This window comes from Carya illinoinensis, chromosome 11 (assembly GCF_018687715.1).
Source record: "Carya illinoinensis cultivar Pawnee chromosome 11, C.illinoinensisPawnee_v1, whole genome shotgun sequence".
Classification (NCBI taxonomy): Eukaryota; Viridiplantae; Streptophyta; class Magnoliopsida; order Fagales; family Juglandaceae; genus Carya; species Carya illinoinensis.
In genome coordinates, this window is record NC_056762.1 from 44,012,213 (window position 1) to 44,027,669 (window position 15,457).

The 15,457-nt window shown below is 34.3% G+C and overlaps 2 protein-coding genes across 3 annotated transcripts in view; one reads left to right on the forward strand and one right to left on the reverse strand.

Annotated features, from left to right (window-relative positions):
• Positions 1-15,457, reverse strand: part of LOC122281265 (disease resistance protein RPV1-like) — a 101,813-nt gene that overhangs the window by 11,867 nt on the left and 74,489 nt on the right. The gene's annotated exons all lie outside the window — the stretch shown is intronic.
• Positions 7,303-14,278, forward strand: LOC122281273 (glycerophosphodiester phosphodiesterase GDPDL3-like). Of its 2 annotated transcripts, XM_043092636.1 has the most exons (10): positions 7,303-7,906; positions 8,767-9,060; positions 9,267-9,385; positions 9,521-10,022; positions 11,330-11,368; positions 11,513-11,797; positions 12,601-12,743; positions 13,067-13,550; positions 13,837-14,023; positions 14,078-14,278. In XM_043092636.1, exons 1-10 carry the CDS (start codon positions 7,789-7,791, stop codon positions 14,154-14,156), a joined length of 2,250 nt encoding a protein of 749 aa, XP_042948570.1. In that variant the 5' UTR covers positions 7,303-7,788; the 3' UTR covers positions 14,157-14,278. The 2 variants fall into 2 exon arrangements, with proteins under 2 accessions (XP_042948570.1, XP_042948569.1); XM_043092635.1 differs by having other exon boundaries at positions 7,304-7,906; positions 13,837-14,278.

Here is a 15,457-nt window from a genome sequence, read left to right on the forward strand (position 1 = left end):
CCCAAAACCAAACAAGCCCGAACCCTTGATCAAATTAATCAAATGCTTCAAAAAATTAAGATTGAAAAACCCTCCTCTAGTAAACCAGAAAAATCTTCAAATGCTTTGACCAACAAAGAGGAAGAAGATGGTTGTATTCAAACTACAGATGAAGCCTCATCCGAAAGTGATTCTTCAACTGTACGAAACATCGATTTACTCGAAAAGAATTTCCAACTTGCTAGTCTTGAATCTAAACCCAATCCAATGAGCTTTACAAGAAATTGGTATTCAAAACCTACCCCCCCTGATTTACAATTCGAAGAAAAGATCTTCCAATCCCAATCCTCTTATTCAGCTGATAAAACTTACGAATGGAATATTGATGGAATGTCTGAACAAGAAATACTAAATACCATGAGTAAAATGTCTTTAGTTGCAAATGCTTACATTAATAATAATATTAGAGAACCTGATATTGTTGTTATCTTAACTACTGGTTTTACTGGAATGATCCGTAACTGGTGGGATAAACACTTTTTTCTGGAGACCAGAGAAGCAATCCAACATGCCGTCAAAAAAGATGACAATGGACTTCCTGTTTTTGATCCTGCTATTAACTCTACTCCTTTTGATGGTGTTAATACTTTAATCTATATTATTATTAAGCATTTTATTGGTACTCTTTCTAATATTACAAATCGTGTTTCTGATTATTTAAATAATCTGTGATGCCGTCAGATGTCTGACTACAGATGGTATCAATATGTTTTTACCTCCAGAGTAATGCTTCGAAACGACAGTCAGAAGCCTTACTGGAAGGAAAAATTCATCGATGGTTTACCTTATCTTTTTGCTCTCAAAGTCAAGGATGAACTTACTGATATTTCAGGATTTCTTAATTACGATAATTTCACTTATGGTGATATTTTCAGTGTAATTAAGAAACTTGGTATTAGTATGTGCAATGATCAATGTATGCTTCGTCAACAATTGAAAAATAGTAAGAAAGCCAAATACGAAATGGGAACATTTTGTGAACAATATGGCCTTCCTCCTATTGCTCCTTCTAGACGAAAGCCCAAGCAGTTTAAACAGTTTTCCAAACCTCGTGGTGGTTACAAGAGAAAACCCCGTGATGATTTTTACAAAAAATCTCCTAACAAGAAATCCTTTCCTAAAAAGAAGAATTTCCAAAATGTTTCAAAAGGAAAATGTTTTAATTGTGGGAAGAAGGGACATTTTGCTGAAAAATGTACCCAGAAACCTAACAAATTCAAAAATAAGCTTAATGCGTAGAATATTAGTGTCATTGATCAAGAAGAGTTATTCCAACTCATGGAAATGAAAGCTTCTTCCTCTGACATGAGTGAATTCAGTTCTAGTGATTCAGAATATCACTCAGAAACTGGATCTTCTGATTCTCCCATTATTAAGCTTGGTTGTAACTGCACTGACTCTTGTTGCAAACCTACAGGAAAAACAATTAATGTTTTATCCAAGGGTGAAGAACAAGAAAATCTTTTATTAATTATGATTTCGCAAATTCAGGATCCAGAGCTTAAACAAGAATACCTTCTTAAGCTCAAGAAGACACTGACTCATCCTGAGTCAGAGCCTCCTAAACAAAGGATCAATTTTCAAGAAACTTTAGAAAGGTTTCAGAAGAAAAAACCTAAAGAAGTTTCCACCCAAGATTTACAAAATGAAGTAAATCTAGTAAAAAAAGAGATTATTGAACTCAAGACTGAGGTCAATAAACTCAAAGATTCAAACTCTGCTTTACAGCAAGAGCTTTTATGTGTTAAAATTGATAAACATTTTGATCATAACATCCCTTCAGACGATGAGCAACCTTCTAGTTCTGAGAAAAATGAAGAGAAATCTTCAGAAAATCAGATTGCTTTAATTCGCCATTCCATTCCCCCTAAATGGTTTTCACGGGTTAACATTGTCATTGCTCATGATTTCAAATTTTCTGTTATTGCTATGATTGATTCCGGATCGGATATGAATTGTATCCAAGAAAGATTAGTTCCCAGTAGATATTATGAAAAATCTACTGAAAAGCTATCAGCGGCAAACGGCTCTAGAATGAAGATCAATTATGAGCTAAGCAATGCTCATGTTTGCCAAGATAATGTTTGCTTTAAAATCCCTTCTGTTCTAGTCTGAAATATGTCTGATAAAGTCATATTAGGAATTCCTTTTATCTCTGCTTTATATCCTTTTATTTCTGACAAAGACGGTATCACTACTGATCTTTTTAGACAGAAAGTGAAATTTACATTTGCTTCAAAATTTGAAATCGACACTGATAAGAGTTTAAAATCCTTGCTTTTAGCAAAAAACCAACATTTGAATTCCCTTCAACAGGAAATCAAATACAAAAAGATCTCTGAACATTTGTCTAATCCTCTGCTTCAATCAAAAATTGCTGATTTTAATCAGAAATTAATCTCTGATGTTTGTTCTGATCTTCCCAATGCCTTTTGGCATAGGAAAAAACATGTTGTTTCCCTTTCTTACGTTAAGGATTTCTCTAAAAAAACATTCCCACTAAAGCTCGCCCTATTCAGATGAATAGTGAAACTTTAGAATTCTGTAAACAAGAAATCAAAGATTTGCTTGCTAAAAACATTAGACCTAGTAAGTCTCCTTGGTCATGTGCTGCTTTCTATGTCCAAAAAAATGCAGAAATAGAGAGAAGTACTCCTCGTTTAGTAATTAATTACAAACCTTTGAACAAAGTCTTAGAATGGATCAGGTATCCCATCCCCAACAAAAATGACTTAATTCAGAGATTGAGTGATGCAGTAGTTTTCTCCAAATTTGACCTTAAATCAGGATTTTGGCAAATTCAGATCTGTGAGTCAGATAGATACAAAACTGCTTTCACTACTCCCATTGGTCACTACGAGTGGAACGTGATGCGCTTTGGTCTAAAAAATGCCCCTAGTGAATTCCAAAATATTATGAATGACATTTTCAATGCCTTTACCCATTTCACCATTGTTTATATTGATGATGTTCTCATATTCTCCAAATCCATTGATGAATACTGGAAACATTTGCAATCATTTTTTGATATCATCAGATTAAATGGTCTCGTTGTTTCTGCAAAGAAAATTAATTTGTTTCAAACCAAGATTCGTTTCCTTGGTTATGATATTTCAGAAAGCAAAATTAGACCCATCAATCGGGCTATAGAATTTGCTGACAAATTTCCTGATGTCATTATTGATAAAAATCAATTACAAAGATTCCTTGGTTCTCTCAATTATGTCGCTGAATTCTACCAGAACATGAGAAAACAGTGTAAACCATTATTTGATCGTTTGCATACTAATCCTCCTGTTTGGACAGATATTCATATCAATCTCATTAAACAAATCAAGGCATATGTCAAGACTCTTCCATGCATTGGTATCCCTACTCCTGATTCATTTAAAATAGTAGAAACAGATGCCTCAGACATTGGTTATGGTGGCATTCTGAAACAAAAAGTTTCACCAGATTCTTTTGAACAGATTGTTCGTTTCCATTCTGGAGTCTGGAACCCTGCACAGCATAATTATAGCACTATTAAAAAAGAAATACTTGCTATAGTATTGTGCATATCAAAATTTCAAAGTGATTTATTAAACAAAAAATTCTTGCTACGCATTGACTGCATGAGTGCTAAATATGTATTAGAACAGGATGTTCAAAACATTGCATCCAAACATATTTTCGCCAGATGGCAAGCTATTTTAAGTGTTTTTGACTTTGATATTGAGTATATTAAAAATTATGATAATTCTATTCCTGATTTCCTTACTCGTGAATTCTTGCAGCAACCATGAGCAAAAAATGAGATAAAGGAAAACAAATTGTCCCCGCCCCACCACCACCTGTTTCAACCAAACCGGCACCTCTTGTGGAAATTGCCAACCGATTTACTACCTTGGGTAGTATATATCAACCTGCTTCTTTTGCTTCAACTAACTCCATATGATCCATATGCCAAACCTATTGCTTCAGCAACAGCAAGGCCTACTCAATTATTCCTCCCTGCTTCAAAAACCCAATACATCAAAAAAATATATTCTTGGAACCTATTCTACATTGAATCCAATCGATCCATAGACACAGATCCCTATAAGATAGCTACCCGCTATTTTCCCCCCAATTTCCATTGGATCCCAGAGAATCTAGCCAAAAATCTCCAGTTTTATTCCAGTATTTTGATCCACACTGATTCCTTAACCATTAAACCCATTTATGATAAAACAAATGATTCCAAACTGATTTATCATAGTGCTTATATTCTCAGATTCATTACTGAAGAAGATTGGGGTACACACCCCTCTACTTCCAAAAAACTCCGTGATTCAGAAATTACTTACAATTATTATGACTACATTGATGCCTGGTTCAGGTTCATGCTTTTCCAGATACCAGATATGTCACATTCGTGGTTTTTTTAACTTTGATAAGAATTTCAGAGGAAAAATTCCACTGTGGTTCAATAAATGGTGGCACCAATTTGGACTCATTCCTGACATTTTCCCAGAGGAACTCCAACGGGCCTACAAATCCTTTATTCAAGCAATCTCTTCAAAGTTGGATGCATATGAGTCTAAATTTCCATATTGCATTCATTTCAGTAAAAGATTCAAACCTCCATAGATCCTGAAATGGTCCTATGAGAAAAATGGTGATATATTACATAGGTTTGCCTTCGTTAAATGGTGGGACAGGTTTCCGCATATGGCAAACATGATCAATACTATTTCTAAAGAATTTGGTCAGACTACCCTTAATCTGAAAAATTCTGAAGACTTTTCTGCTATTGACCGATCTACGCCTGAATATCCATTAATCCAGGCACCAGCCAGTTCAACCACTTCAAAGAAGAAGACAAATATTTCTTCCTCCCAGAAGTCTGTTCAATCTTCAAAGTCCAAGAAGAAGAGTATTTCCACAGGACTAATGAAGAAGGATTTGATTCACTTACTCCAACAGTCGCTAAAGGAAGATAGCTCTGACCTAGAATCAGAAGCCTCCTCCGAAGCCTCCTACAGTAACACATTTGGACATGATTCAGAAGACACTCCAAGACTATCTGATGACTGATCCATCATTATTCAGCTGACAGTCAGCTGCCTTGATTCACGGGATTGAATACACTGTTTAATCACGGGCGACATATTTACTGTACCTCTACTCATGATTGTGTACAGTACCATTTACTATTTGCTTTCACTGTATCCCTACTTTAATGATTGTATACAGTGCTTCCTTGCTCTATAAAATGAATGCCTGGCCTCAGCATTAGGCACAACTTCTTTTAGAGCTTCTCCCTCGACTCTAGGTACTACGCCCAGAGCCTCTCTTTTCCCTCACCTTCCTTCTCTTCTTCTTCATCCCTAACCTCTCCAAATATTCTTCTGTAATCTTGTTTAAACTTGTTTATTTTAATAAACTTGTTTATATTCAGTATTTGCTTATATTTTCCATATTTGCTTATATTTTTCATTATTTATTTTCTGCAATCATATTTATATTTCAGTACTGCATATTTATTTTCTGCAATCATATTTATATTTCAGTACTACATACATGCATAGGTCGGCCGAGCCGCAACATATTCTTGCTCACGTTTAGTTCTTGCTATTTATTTTCGTGCTTATCTTTCATTTTCTTTATTCATTTTTGTGCTTATCATCTTCTTTACTTTATATTCTATTCCTCATATTCTTCATCTTCTCCTTTTCCTCATATTCTTCATCTTCTCCTTGTTCCGCTTTCTTTATGATAATATGATTCTTATAAATAATGTATGTATACTATAATAGTTTTATTATAATTCTTATTTTTGTTGCATATCATTTTTGTATTTAAACAATTTTTTTAACTTATTGGTTTGTTGTTCCAAGCTTGACTTCCTAAACGTTCGACCTTGCTAGTTCATAGGGAAAATTGGCCAAATCGAACCGAAACCGAAAAAATTAAAAGTATTTATTTAGGAGGTGCATCGGTCCGATATAAGTTTTTCAATTCTTAAAACCGATATGGAAAACACTAGTCCCACAGAAAGGGGTTACCGAAATTTTTTACCGAAAACTGTTTTGATTTTTTTTAAAAAATTTTTTTTTGCTTAGTGATTAAGTAAGTGTTTTTAAATGAATATGTGATTTTTTTTTATTTTTTAAAAAAATTTAAATAGTTTTAAAAAATGTTGAAAGAAAAATTGAAAAAAAAAGAAGAAAGGGAAATGCACTGATCGGTAGAAGATTTCTGTAGAAATCTTCTGTAGACGTAGCAACGTCCAACCGATATATACTGATTCGGTTCTAAAATATTTTGAAAACCAAACAAAATTAGACCAAATGCACCCCTAATGCCTAAATTTCGCTCCATATCTAAAGGCTCCATGATGCCATTTAATAAGAGAAATAGTTTGTATACGATGGGTAGGTCCCGTAAACTTTCTTTTAAAAAAATAAAAAATAAAAATAAATAAAAAAAAGATAAATTTGAAAGTTATATAGTGAATAAGGAACGTTGTTTTTTTTTTACATCATAAATATTTCAGCTCATATTGAAAAAAAAAAACCACAGTGAAAGAGTACGTTTTATCTCTTTTTATCTTTCTTTAAATTTTTATATAAAATATAATAAATAATTTAATTTTTTAAAATTTTAAAATAATAATAATATTAAAAAATAATATTATAATAATATTTTATTTAATTTTTATTTAAAATTATCTATCTCCTCTCATCTTAATATTCAAACAATGATTAGTAGGATGCTGTTTTTAACATATAAATATACATAAGTCTTAAATTTTTGTTGACAAAGACTACTAATTTTATATTACTACATTTTTTATTCTTCTTTGGTTATATTTCATAAATGTGTTGTTTTTTTTTTAATAATTTTAGATAATATTATAGTAAAATAAAATTTTATAATATTCTCAAACATTTACAAAAGCCTTTTACACATTGCAGCTATGTATGTTAATTATTATCATATAGGGCACTCTCAAAATATAAAACAATTTAATAATACTTTTATTAAAATCTGATAATCAATGTTATTTCTTATCTAACAAACTAATTAACTAATCGAGGTACATTAATATTAGAAAGATCAAATCAAAACCATATATGTTTAGAGTTTTTTAATATAATGGATAATATTACGAACAAGTCTCGAATATACAAATCGTACATATCGGATCTATTTTTAATAAAATATCAATTTGTACACATATTATATCATTGATTTTATAATAGAGCAAGTTCATAGATATTAATGATCTCCCCGGCCACAAGCGTTTCTGATCCGAAGAGATGAAGATTGTTCGTGTTTTGCGTGTTAATTGTGTGGAGGGTTACTGCGAGTACTCCAGTTCGCATGCATCCAAGTTGAATTTGTAAAAGTAGGAAAATAAAAGCTAGTGGAGGAGGCTGGTGCATTCAATCCCCATGCTGATCATGAGTTTTCCCACTTTCCCGGTGTGGTCGTCGATTAGCTGTAATGGGCAACCTAAAGGCCAGATCATTCGTTCTTACATCACATCATGATGAGTCTTCGTCAAACAAGCATTTTTACCTGTTTGTTTTTTACTCATTGACTCTACAGTTGACCCAAATGGAAGACCCAAATGGAAGATTATTTCATCAGACTGATCTTCGTCGACCAAGCCTGGTTGCCTGATCTCTCTCTCTCTCTAAAACCTTAAAAGATATATCTCACGAATTCTCCAGCAAAACCTGATCGCCAGAATTTACTGACGTCGATTACTTGCCGGCCATGCACAATTCACTTGGTCTTACGTTCTTTCTTCTTCTTCTTCTGCTTCACTCGTTGGTAGTGACTCTGGTCTCTGCTCAGGGATCTAACAAGACCACTCTCTGGCCTACACTTAGCGGTTTGTGTTTTGCTCAATCTCTCTTTCTGCTCCGTTATTTTCTGTCTGATTGTCAATAAAATGAAGGGAAGGAAAATAAGGATTTTTGTGTGTGTTTTTATCTATATAATTGGCGTTGTTTTGACTGTTGGAAGATGAAAAACTGGTCTACAGTTGCTTGACTTTTTTTTATTCCGTCTTTCAAACAAAAAAATTTATGTCTGTTTAATTTTCCTGAGAGATCTTTTGAATCTTTATTGGAAGATGAAAACTGATCTACAGTAGCTTGACTCTTTTTTCCGTCTCTGAAACTCGACAAATTTATGTCTGTTTGATTGCTGATCAGAGAACTAAATGAAGATAGAGAACCATGTTGAATCTTCATTTAGCCTTGTTTTTTTTTTTTTTTTCGGGGTGCAGTGAAAATTGAAGACTTGTTCAATCAGCAAAAGAGTTGACTAATTGTAGCGAAAATTTTTCTACTATGGAAAATTTTGTACTGAATAGCTAGATCCATCGATGGAAAAAAATAAATAAATAAATAAAACAATCGTGGTTCTATAATTCTATTAAATCATATATGGCAGTAGAAATTGACAAACTTTCCAACGTTAGAAACAGAAACTATGAAAATGATTCGGAGATTGCAGTAATTCAACATTCCCAACTTAATTTGGATCGTTTTCATGAAATGTTTAGAACTTCCGATTGTGAAATTCAACATGGAACACTATCTCAAACGTCAAAGTTAACCCAATGAGTTTAGCCTCAACATCGTTACAGTAACCACTTAGTCTTGTTGTTTATACTTGACATGGGATTCCATCACACGAGAAACTCATGTTCTGTTAGCTAACCGATATGATTGGATTAATTTGCAGGTAATCCGCCTTTGGTCATTGCACGCGGTGGGTTTTCAGGGCTATTTCCTGATTCTAGTTCAATTGCCTACGCTCTGGCACTTCAAGTTAGTGTACCCGATGTGCTCTTATGGTGTGATGTGAAATTGACAAAGGATGGAGCCGGGATTTGTGTGCCGGATATCAGGCTGGAAAATGCCACGAACATTGCGGAAGTTCACAGAAACAAGAATAAGGTTTACCTTTTCAATGGAGTTCCAACCCGAGGATGGTTTTCTGTGGATTTCACCCTCAATGAGCTAGCAAATGTTTACCGTAAGTCTGAGTTGTCTTAAACATTTTTTTTCCTTGCATTTCATACCGGTTACTTGGATGTCTAGTCAACCAACATTTTTCTTTACATATGGTTGATGTCATATTTGTTTAAAGCTATTCTTATGGAAGTAAGGCTATCAGGCCCTGTTGTTGCTTATCCTAACATTTTGCATTAGAAATTGATGTAAATTTCTGTCTCTAACCAGTAACACAAGGAGTCTATTCTCGAACTAATAAGTTTGATGGAAATAGCTTACAAATTCTCACCGTTCAAGATTTGGCTAAAACAACAAAACCACAACCAGGCATATGGTTGAACATTCAGGTAAATGGATGATTATAAACTGTCTTACATTAAAATTATATCATCTTATGTTGTACAGATGTGTCTCTAATCATTTAGGATCTGGCTTCTCATCTATCATTTTCACCAACCCTTTTGTTCTATCACTTTTTGCAGTATGATGCATTCTTCAAGCAACACAATTTGAGCATGCGAAGCTTTGTTCTTTCTGTGTCAAGAAGTGTGGTAGTAGGCTATATTTCATCACCAGAGGTGGGTTTCCTAAGAAGTATTACAACACGATTAAATCCAAGAACGACAAAACTGATCTTCAGGTTTCTAGGACAATATAAGCTTGAGCCTTCAACTAACCAGACGTATGGTTCTCTGTTAAAGAATCTTACGTTTATCAAGACATTTGCCTCTGGAATTCTAGTTCCCAAGGCTTACATATGGCCTGTAGATGCCAGTCTTTATTTACAACCTCATACTTCTGTTGTGGCGGATGCTCATAAGGCAGGGCTAGAAGTTTTTGCATCAGATTTTGCAAATGATGTTCCTTTTAGCTTCAATTACAGTTATGACCCAGTATCTGAGTCGTTGTCTTTCATTGACAATGGTGACTTCTCTGTTGACGGCATGCTGACGGACTTCCCAATTACTCCATCGCAAGCTAGAGGTAAATTATTTCCTTTCACTTGATAGGAATAGGGGTCACCTAAATATCATGCATATTTACAAATTTTGAAGTAATGGTTTGTTATCGAGCTTTTCTAGCTGTTTTGATTTTTGTAATTTCTGAATAAAAGTTGATTTGGCTATCTGGATTCCTTGACAGATCTGTAAGATTTGTGATGATCAAATGATAAGCTTAAACTTTGAACTTATTGGATTCAGCTACTATGAGCTTTTTTTTCCGAAGAGGCCGATATCCCATAAATTTATTAAAAGGCCCTCATTTGTGGCAAAGGAATACTGTAGATATAAACCTCACTTTGGGGAATCCACAAGGGGGAAAAAAGAACCTCTACCAGACTACCTACCACAATATATATACTGTTCAACATTTAATCAAAGAAAATCACAGAAACAAACAAATCAACACAGTTTATTTACATCTCAAGTAAGGCAAACCAGCTCTATCAAGTACTAATTTCCTTTTAAGCTCCCGCGGCAACTCATTGGAGGCCAGAAAAGTTTTGGACTCGCCATTTGCACCTGCTTAGAAAGAAAATCTGCAATTTGGTTGGAATCTCTAACTTTTAACGGTACAAATAAAATTCTTCCAAAAAGCCAATCAATGACCAGTGAATGGGGCCCTTGCCCCTCAACCAATTAACTACTATCAAAGAATCTGGTTCAATCTCTATGTTATGCAACTGACGATTAAGGCAAAGATTTAGTAAATCCATGACTGCATGAAACCTCAGCCAAATTAGTAGTTCCAAAACCATAAGAAGAAGCAAAAGCCACAAATCGTACTTCTGAATTTCGTATACCACCACCCCCACCACATTCACCAGGATTACCATAACTACTTCCATCCACATTTAGTTTATACAATCCTGGATTTGGTGTGTGCCAACTCAACATCTGCAACTTCAGACCCTACACAGGAACAGTAACTAGTCCCAGTTGCTGAATTATAATAGTATCCAGCCTAGTTAAGACACCAACCTTGGAAACTTTTGACTATACATCTATCTGGTAGAACAGATTTAATCTTAAAACATACAGCAAACTTCTCCTTTACATCCTCCATGTGTGCTTTACACCTTAGCCACAAGAACCAAGAGATCAAAGATGGGAGTATCCCAAATATTAGACCCACTTGGGATGACAACTTGGCTTTCCTTGATTGAGTTTTACCTGACTCTGTATCTTGACCTTGTATTGCATTATTAGTTTGTTTTTTCATTGAATTATTGACTGCTTATTGCAGCAAATATTTTGTTCATGTTGCTGATTTCTCTTCCCATACTGTAGATTGCTTTGCTCATCTAGGCAAAAATGCTTCAGCGCAAGGTAAATCCTGCTGCATATTGCTTTTGATAAAAGTTTTTCTGCTCATAGCTGATTGATATTGTTGTCTAAATGAATGTTTCTATGCCAACATAATTTTCATAATATCATTGTTAACCTTTTTCCTTCACAATGCTCATTCTCTAGCAAAGCCTTTGGTTATCTCTAAATGTGGAGCAAGTGGAGATTACCCTGGCTGTACAGACTTGGCATTTATGCAAGCTATTGCAGATGGGGTAGATGTACTTGACTGCCCTGTTCAATTGTCGAAGGATGGGACACCATTTTGCTTAAGCTCAATAAATCTGATTGATAGTACACTAGTTGCTCAATCAAGTTTCATGACCCTTTCAACAAGTATCCCAAAGATAAAGACTGGCAGTGGAATATTTACCTTCAGCCTGACATGGAGTCAGATTCAAACCTTAACGCGTAAGTCAACTTTGGTTCTCCTTTACTTACTCTGTGGTGTAATACTCGTTAACCTCACCTCCCATTCTCCCTCCCCAAAAGAGAGGAAAAAACACCAATCAAAGAAAAAGTTCACTGGAAGTCTGGAACCTTTCATGTTTTGTGGAAAATGTTATACTTCACAAAAACAGCTTTTGTTAAGTCTGAAGGATCAACATCCTTTTTACACCTAAACTGTGACTGGTGGAAACTAATTACCTTCTAGTACACTTCTAAGATATGGAGTCTACTAATGACTGGTGAATATCACATTATTTTATTTAGATCACTTCTGTCTGCATTACATGGAGAAGTACTGTCATAGAGATTTTTTGTGATTGTTGCTAATCACACATGCATAACTATGGGAAGAGAAAAAAAAAAAAAAAAAAAACTATGGGGAGAGGTGTAATTATCCAACACGTTGAACCAACCCACTTAAACTTGTTTAGAATGACTAATGCTTGCAAATGTATGTAGGAACTATGGGTGTTTGGCAGAAGGATAAAAAATTACACGTAACTATTGTTTTCTTACAACTTGAAAATGATAACTATTAAGGCATGATTTTTTTGAGATTTAGGTTTTAGCTTCTGCAGATTATAAGCCCTTGAGTTGTGAGGGCCTCTTCTCATGATTATTCACATGCTTTCACTGGTCTTCTGCTGCATTTTAGTTATGTTATATGAATCACATTCTGTCGTATTTTTGTAAATATTATTCGCAAGCTAGTTCTGAATGCGTATTTCAATCCCTGTATATACCTTATTTGCAAATTCCTGCAGCGGCAATAGCAAACCCTTACAACAATTATAGATTGTTCCGGAATCCGAAGTTCAGAAAGGCTGGAAAGTTTCTTAAATTGTCTGAATTTTTGGCCATGTCAAAGAATGCAAGCTCTCTGACTGGTGTCTTGATCAGCATAGAAGTAAGTATTTGCTTTTCCTACATTCTTTTAATTACTAAGAATGTTACAAAAAATAATATTACGAGGAGATTTCACGCCATAAATCCATGATTAGTAATTTATCAGAGAGAGGGATATTCACGTGGACTCAAATAGTTGATGTCTTATCTGCTATGTAACCAAATCCTCACGACGCCAATGTTGAAATTATTGTGTTTTATGATGGTCTGAGGATGTTTGGACGCACATTATCTGCAGCATCAATTGAAAAATGAAAGATTTTCCCCAACACGATTTGATTATTTCTGTTGGTAATGCCATTTTATTCTGTTCTGTTCCTTCAGCATGCGGCCTACCTTGCAGAGGAGCAAAGATTGAGTGTAACTGATGCAGTCATCGATGCCTTGAGCAAAGCTGGTTATGATAACCAGACATCCTTGAAAGTTATGATTCAGTCCAGTGATAGCTCAGTTCTAATGAAAATCAAGGACCAAAAAAATTATGAGAGGGTGTACAGGGTTGACAAGAATATTCGTAATGCCCTCAACTCAACCGTTAAGAACATAAAGACGTTTGCTGATTCTGTGGTTGTCAGCAAGATGTCTGTCTTTCCTGAAAGACAGGCATTCCTCACTGATGCTACTGATACTGTGTCAAAGCTACAATCATTTAAGCTCCCGGTGTATGTAGAAACCTTCAGCAATGAGTTTGTGTCTCAAGCATGGGACTTCTTCTCAGATGCAAACATGGAGATCAACTCATTTGTCATGGGGGCAAACGTTGATGGTGTGATCACTGACTTCCCTAAGACAGCTGCCAGATACAAAAGTAAGTGGATTTACTTACATTGAAACTCTTTATTTTAAATGATGCAGAAATATAGCTAGTCTTTTGTCAACCACAAAATTAACTTTATATATATTTTGCTTTGAAAATCATATATAGATGTAAATATATAGATTACTCTAATAAGCCTCTTTTTATTTCAATTTTCTGGGAACCTGTCAGCAATAATTCAGCTGTACCATGAAGCTTTTTTGTTATTCCGGTTGATCCAATAGAGCTATTCAAGCTTGCCTCTTGTTGCTGATATAATGATTACAATGTAATTCAGGAAATCGCTGCTTAGGTTTGGGCAATGGAACACCTTCTTACATGACCTCTGTTCAGCCTCGCCAACTCATGCAAATCATTAGTCAAGCCTATATGCCAACAGCTGAGGCTCCATATCCTGTCCTGACAATTGCTGACGTGGCAGAGCCACCTTTACCCTCTGTTTCAGCAAGAGCCACAACTTCCAGGCCAGTTGGTGGATCTAGTAGCACCTCTGTTTCAGCAAGAGCCACAACTTCCAGGCCAGTTGGTGGATCTAGTAGCATTGTCAAGTCAAGTAAATGGGATGATTTGATGAGCTGGATAAATAAATTACTGTAATATGACTGAACCGAGTCATAGGAGGAGAGAACCATTAACTTAATCTGGTCACCCTCCACGTTTCAATGTACCCATTCCCACATAAAGATGAACGTTTCTGCAATAAATGACACTGTCGCCAATATATATGCCTGCAAATGGGAAACATCAAGACAAGGACTTGGCATCATGAAGTATGATTTTTTAAGTCATCCCCATCTCAAATAATGCTTAGATACATAAAACTAGGATTCTTCACTATTTGTAGACTTACTTTCGTAAGGTCTCTTTGTGGTTAAAGTATTTCTTTTACAGAATTCCATGAGAGAAAACAGTGAGAAGCTGGAGATGATCACTTGAAAATGACAAGGCAGATTGAAAATCTATTTGGAAAAGAAAAAAAAAAAATGTCGAGATGTATGGTTTTGGTGTTCAAGAGAGTAGTTTCAACATTTTGTAAAAATTTGAAATTTTTAGCTTCTATAAAAGGGACGGGATATGCTAATGATTTAGCTGATAACTACGCTGGATCGATGAAAATTATTTTGGGATTTAAATCATGTTTATGTAGAAAAGTAATACAAAAATGAGAAATCTTTTTTATTGTAAACATGATCTATCGTTTTTGCATGATCTAACGTTTTTTTAATTAGAACACATGCAGTCACAAGTCAACCCAACAAGGTTATCACTCAGTTCATTTGAGAGCTGTTAACTCATAGGTAGAGACAGAATGGCATGTCATTACAAATCTAACGGTATTTGCAGGGTAGTGATAGGTTTACTAACCTATTACTATTCATTTACTACTTATAAAGGATTTGAAATTTTTTATTTTATTATTATTTTCTTTTAAGTATCTTTTTAACATCTTTAATCACTAAGAAAAAATTAAAAAAATATATAATTTTATTAATAATCACTTCCTTAATCATTAAGTAAAACAAAAAAAATCAAATATAAAAAGAATAGTAAATGAATAATAGAATGGTTATAACTCCATCATTTTCCTTTGCAGTAATATGCTCGTAGGATCCGGCTTGCCTCCAGTTTCATAGTAATAGAACATCTCTTGTTAAAACTTGAACGCCCAGCATAGAAAAATAAAATCCAACCATACTGAAAATATACTTGCAATTTTAATAAAAATAAATTTAAAGAGACCGTTGCTATGTTATTTATATGTTTGTATACAAATATTAAAAAAATATATAAATATATTTTATACTAGTTATTATGTTTAATTGATAAATAGATGGTTTATTATTATTATTATTATTATTATTAGTGTGTTTAATAATTAAATAAATAACTTTTTTAAT

Bases quoted from the DNA above. Each gene is read 5' to 3' on its own strand.
- LOC122281273 (XM_043092635.1), top strand. From the start codon at position 7,789: ATGCACAATTCACTTGGTCTTACGTTCTTTCTTCTTCTTCTTCTGCTT. The intron at 9,061-9,266 runs GTAAGTCTGAGT...GTCTCTAACCAG, and splicing joins TGAGCTAGCAAATGTTTACC to TAACACAAGGAGTCTATTCT. The intron at 13,551-13,836 runs GTAAGTGGATTT...AATGTAATTCAG, and splicing joins GACAGCTGCCAGATACAAAA to GAAATCGCTGCTTAGGTTTG.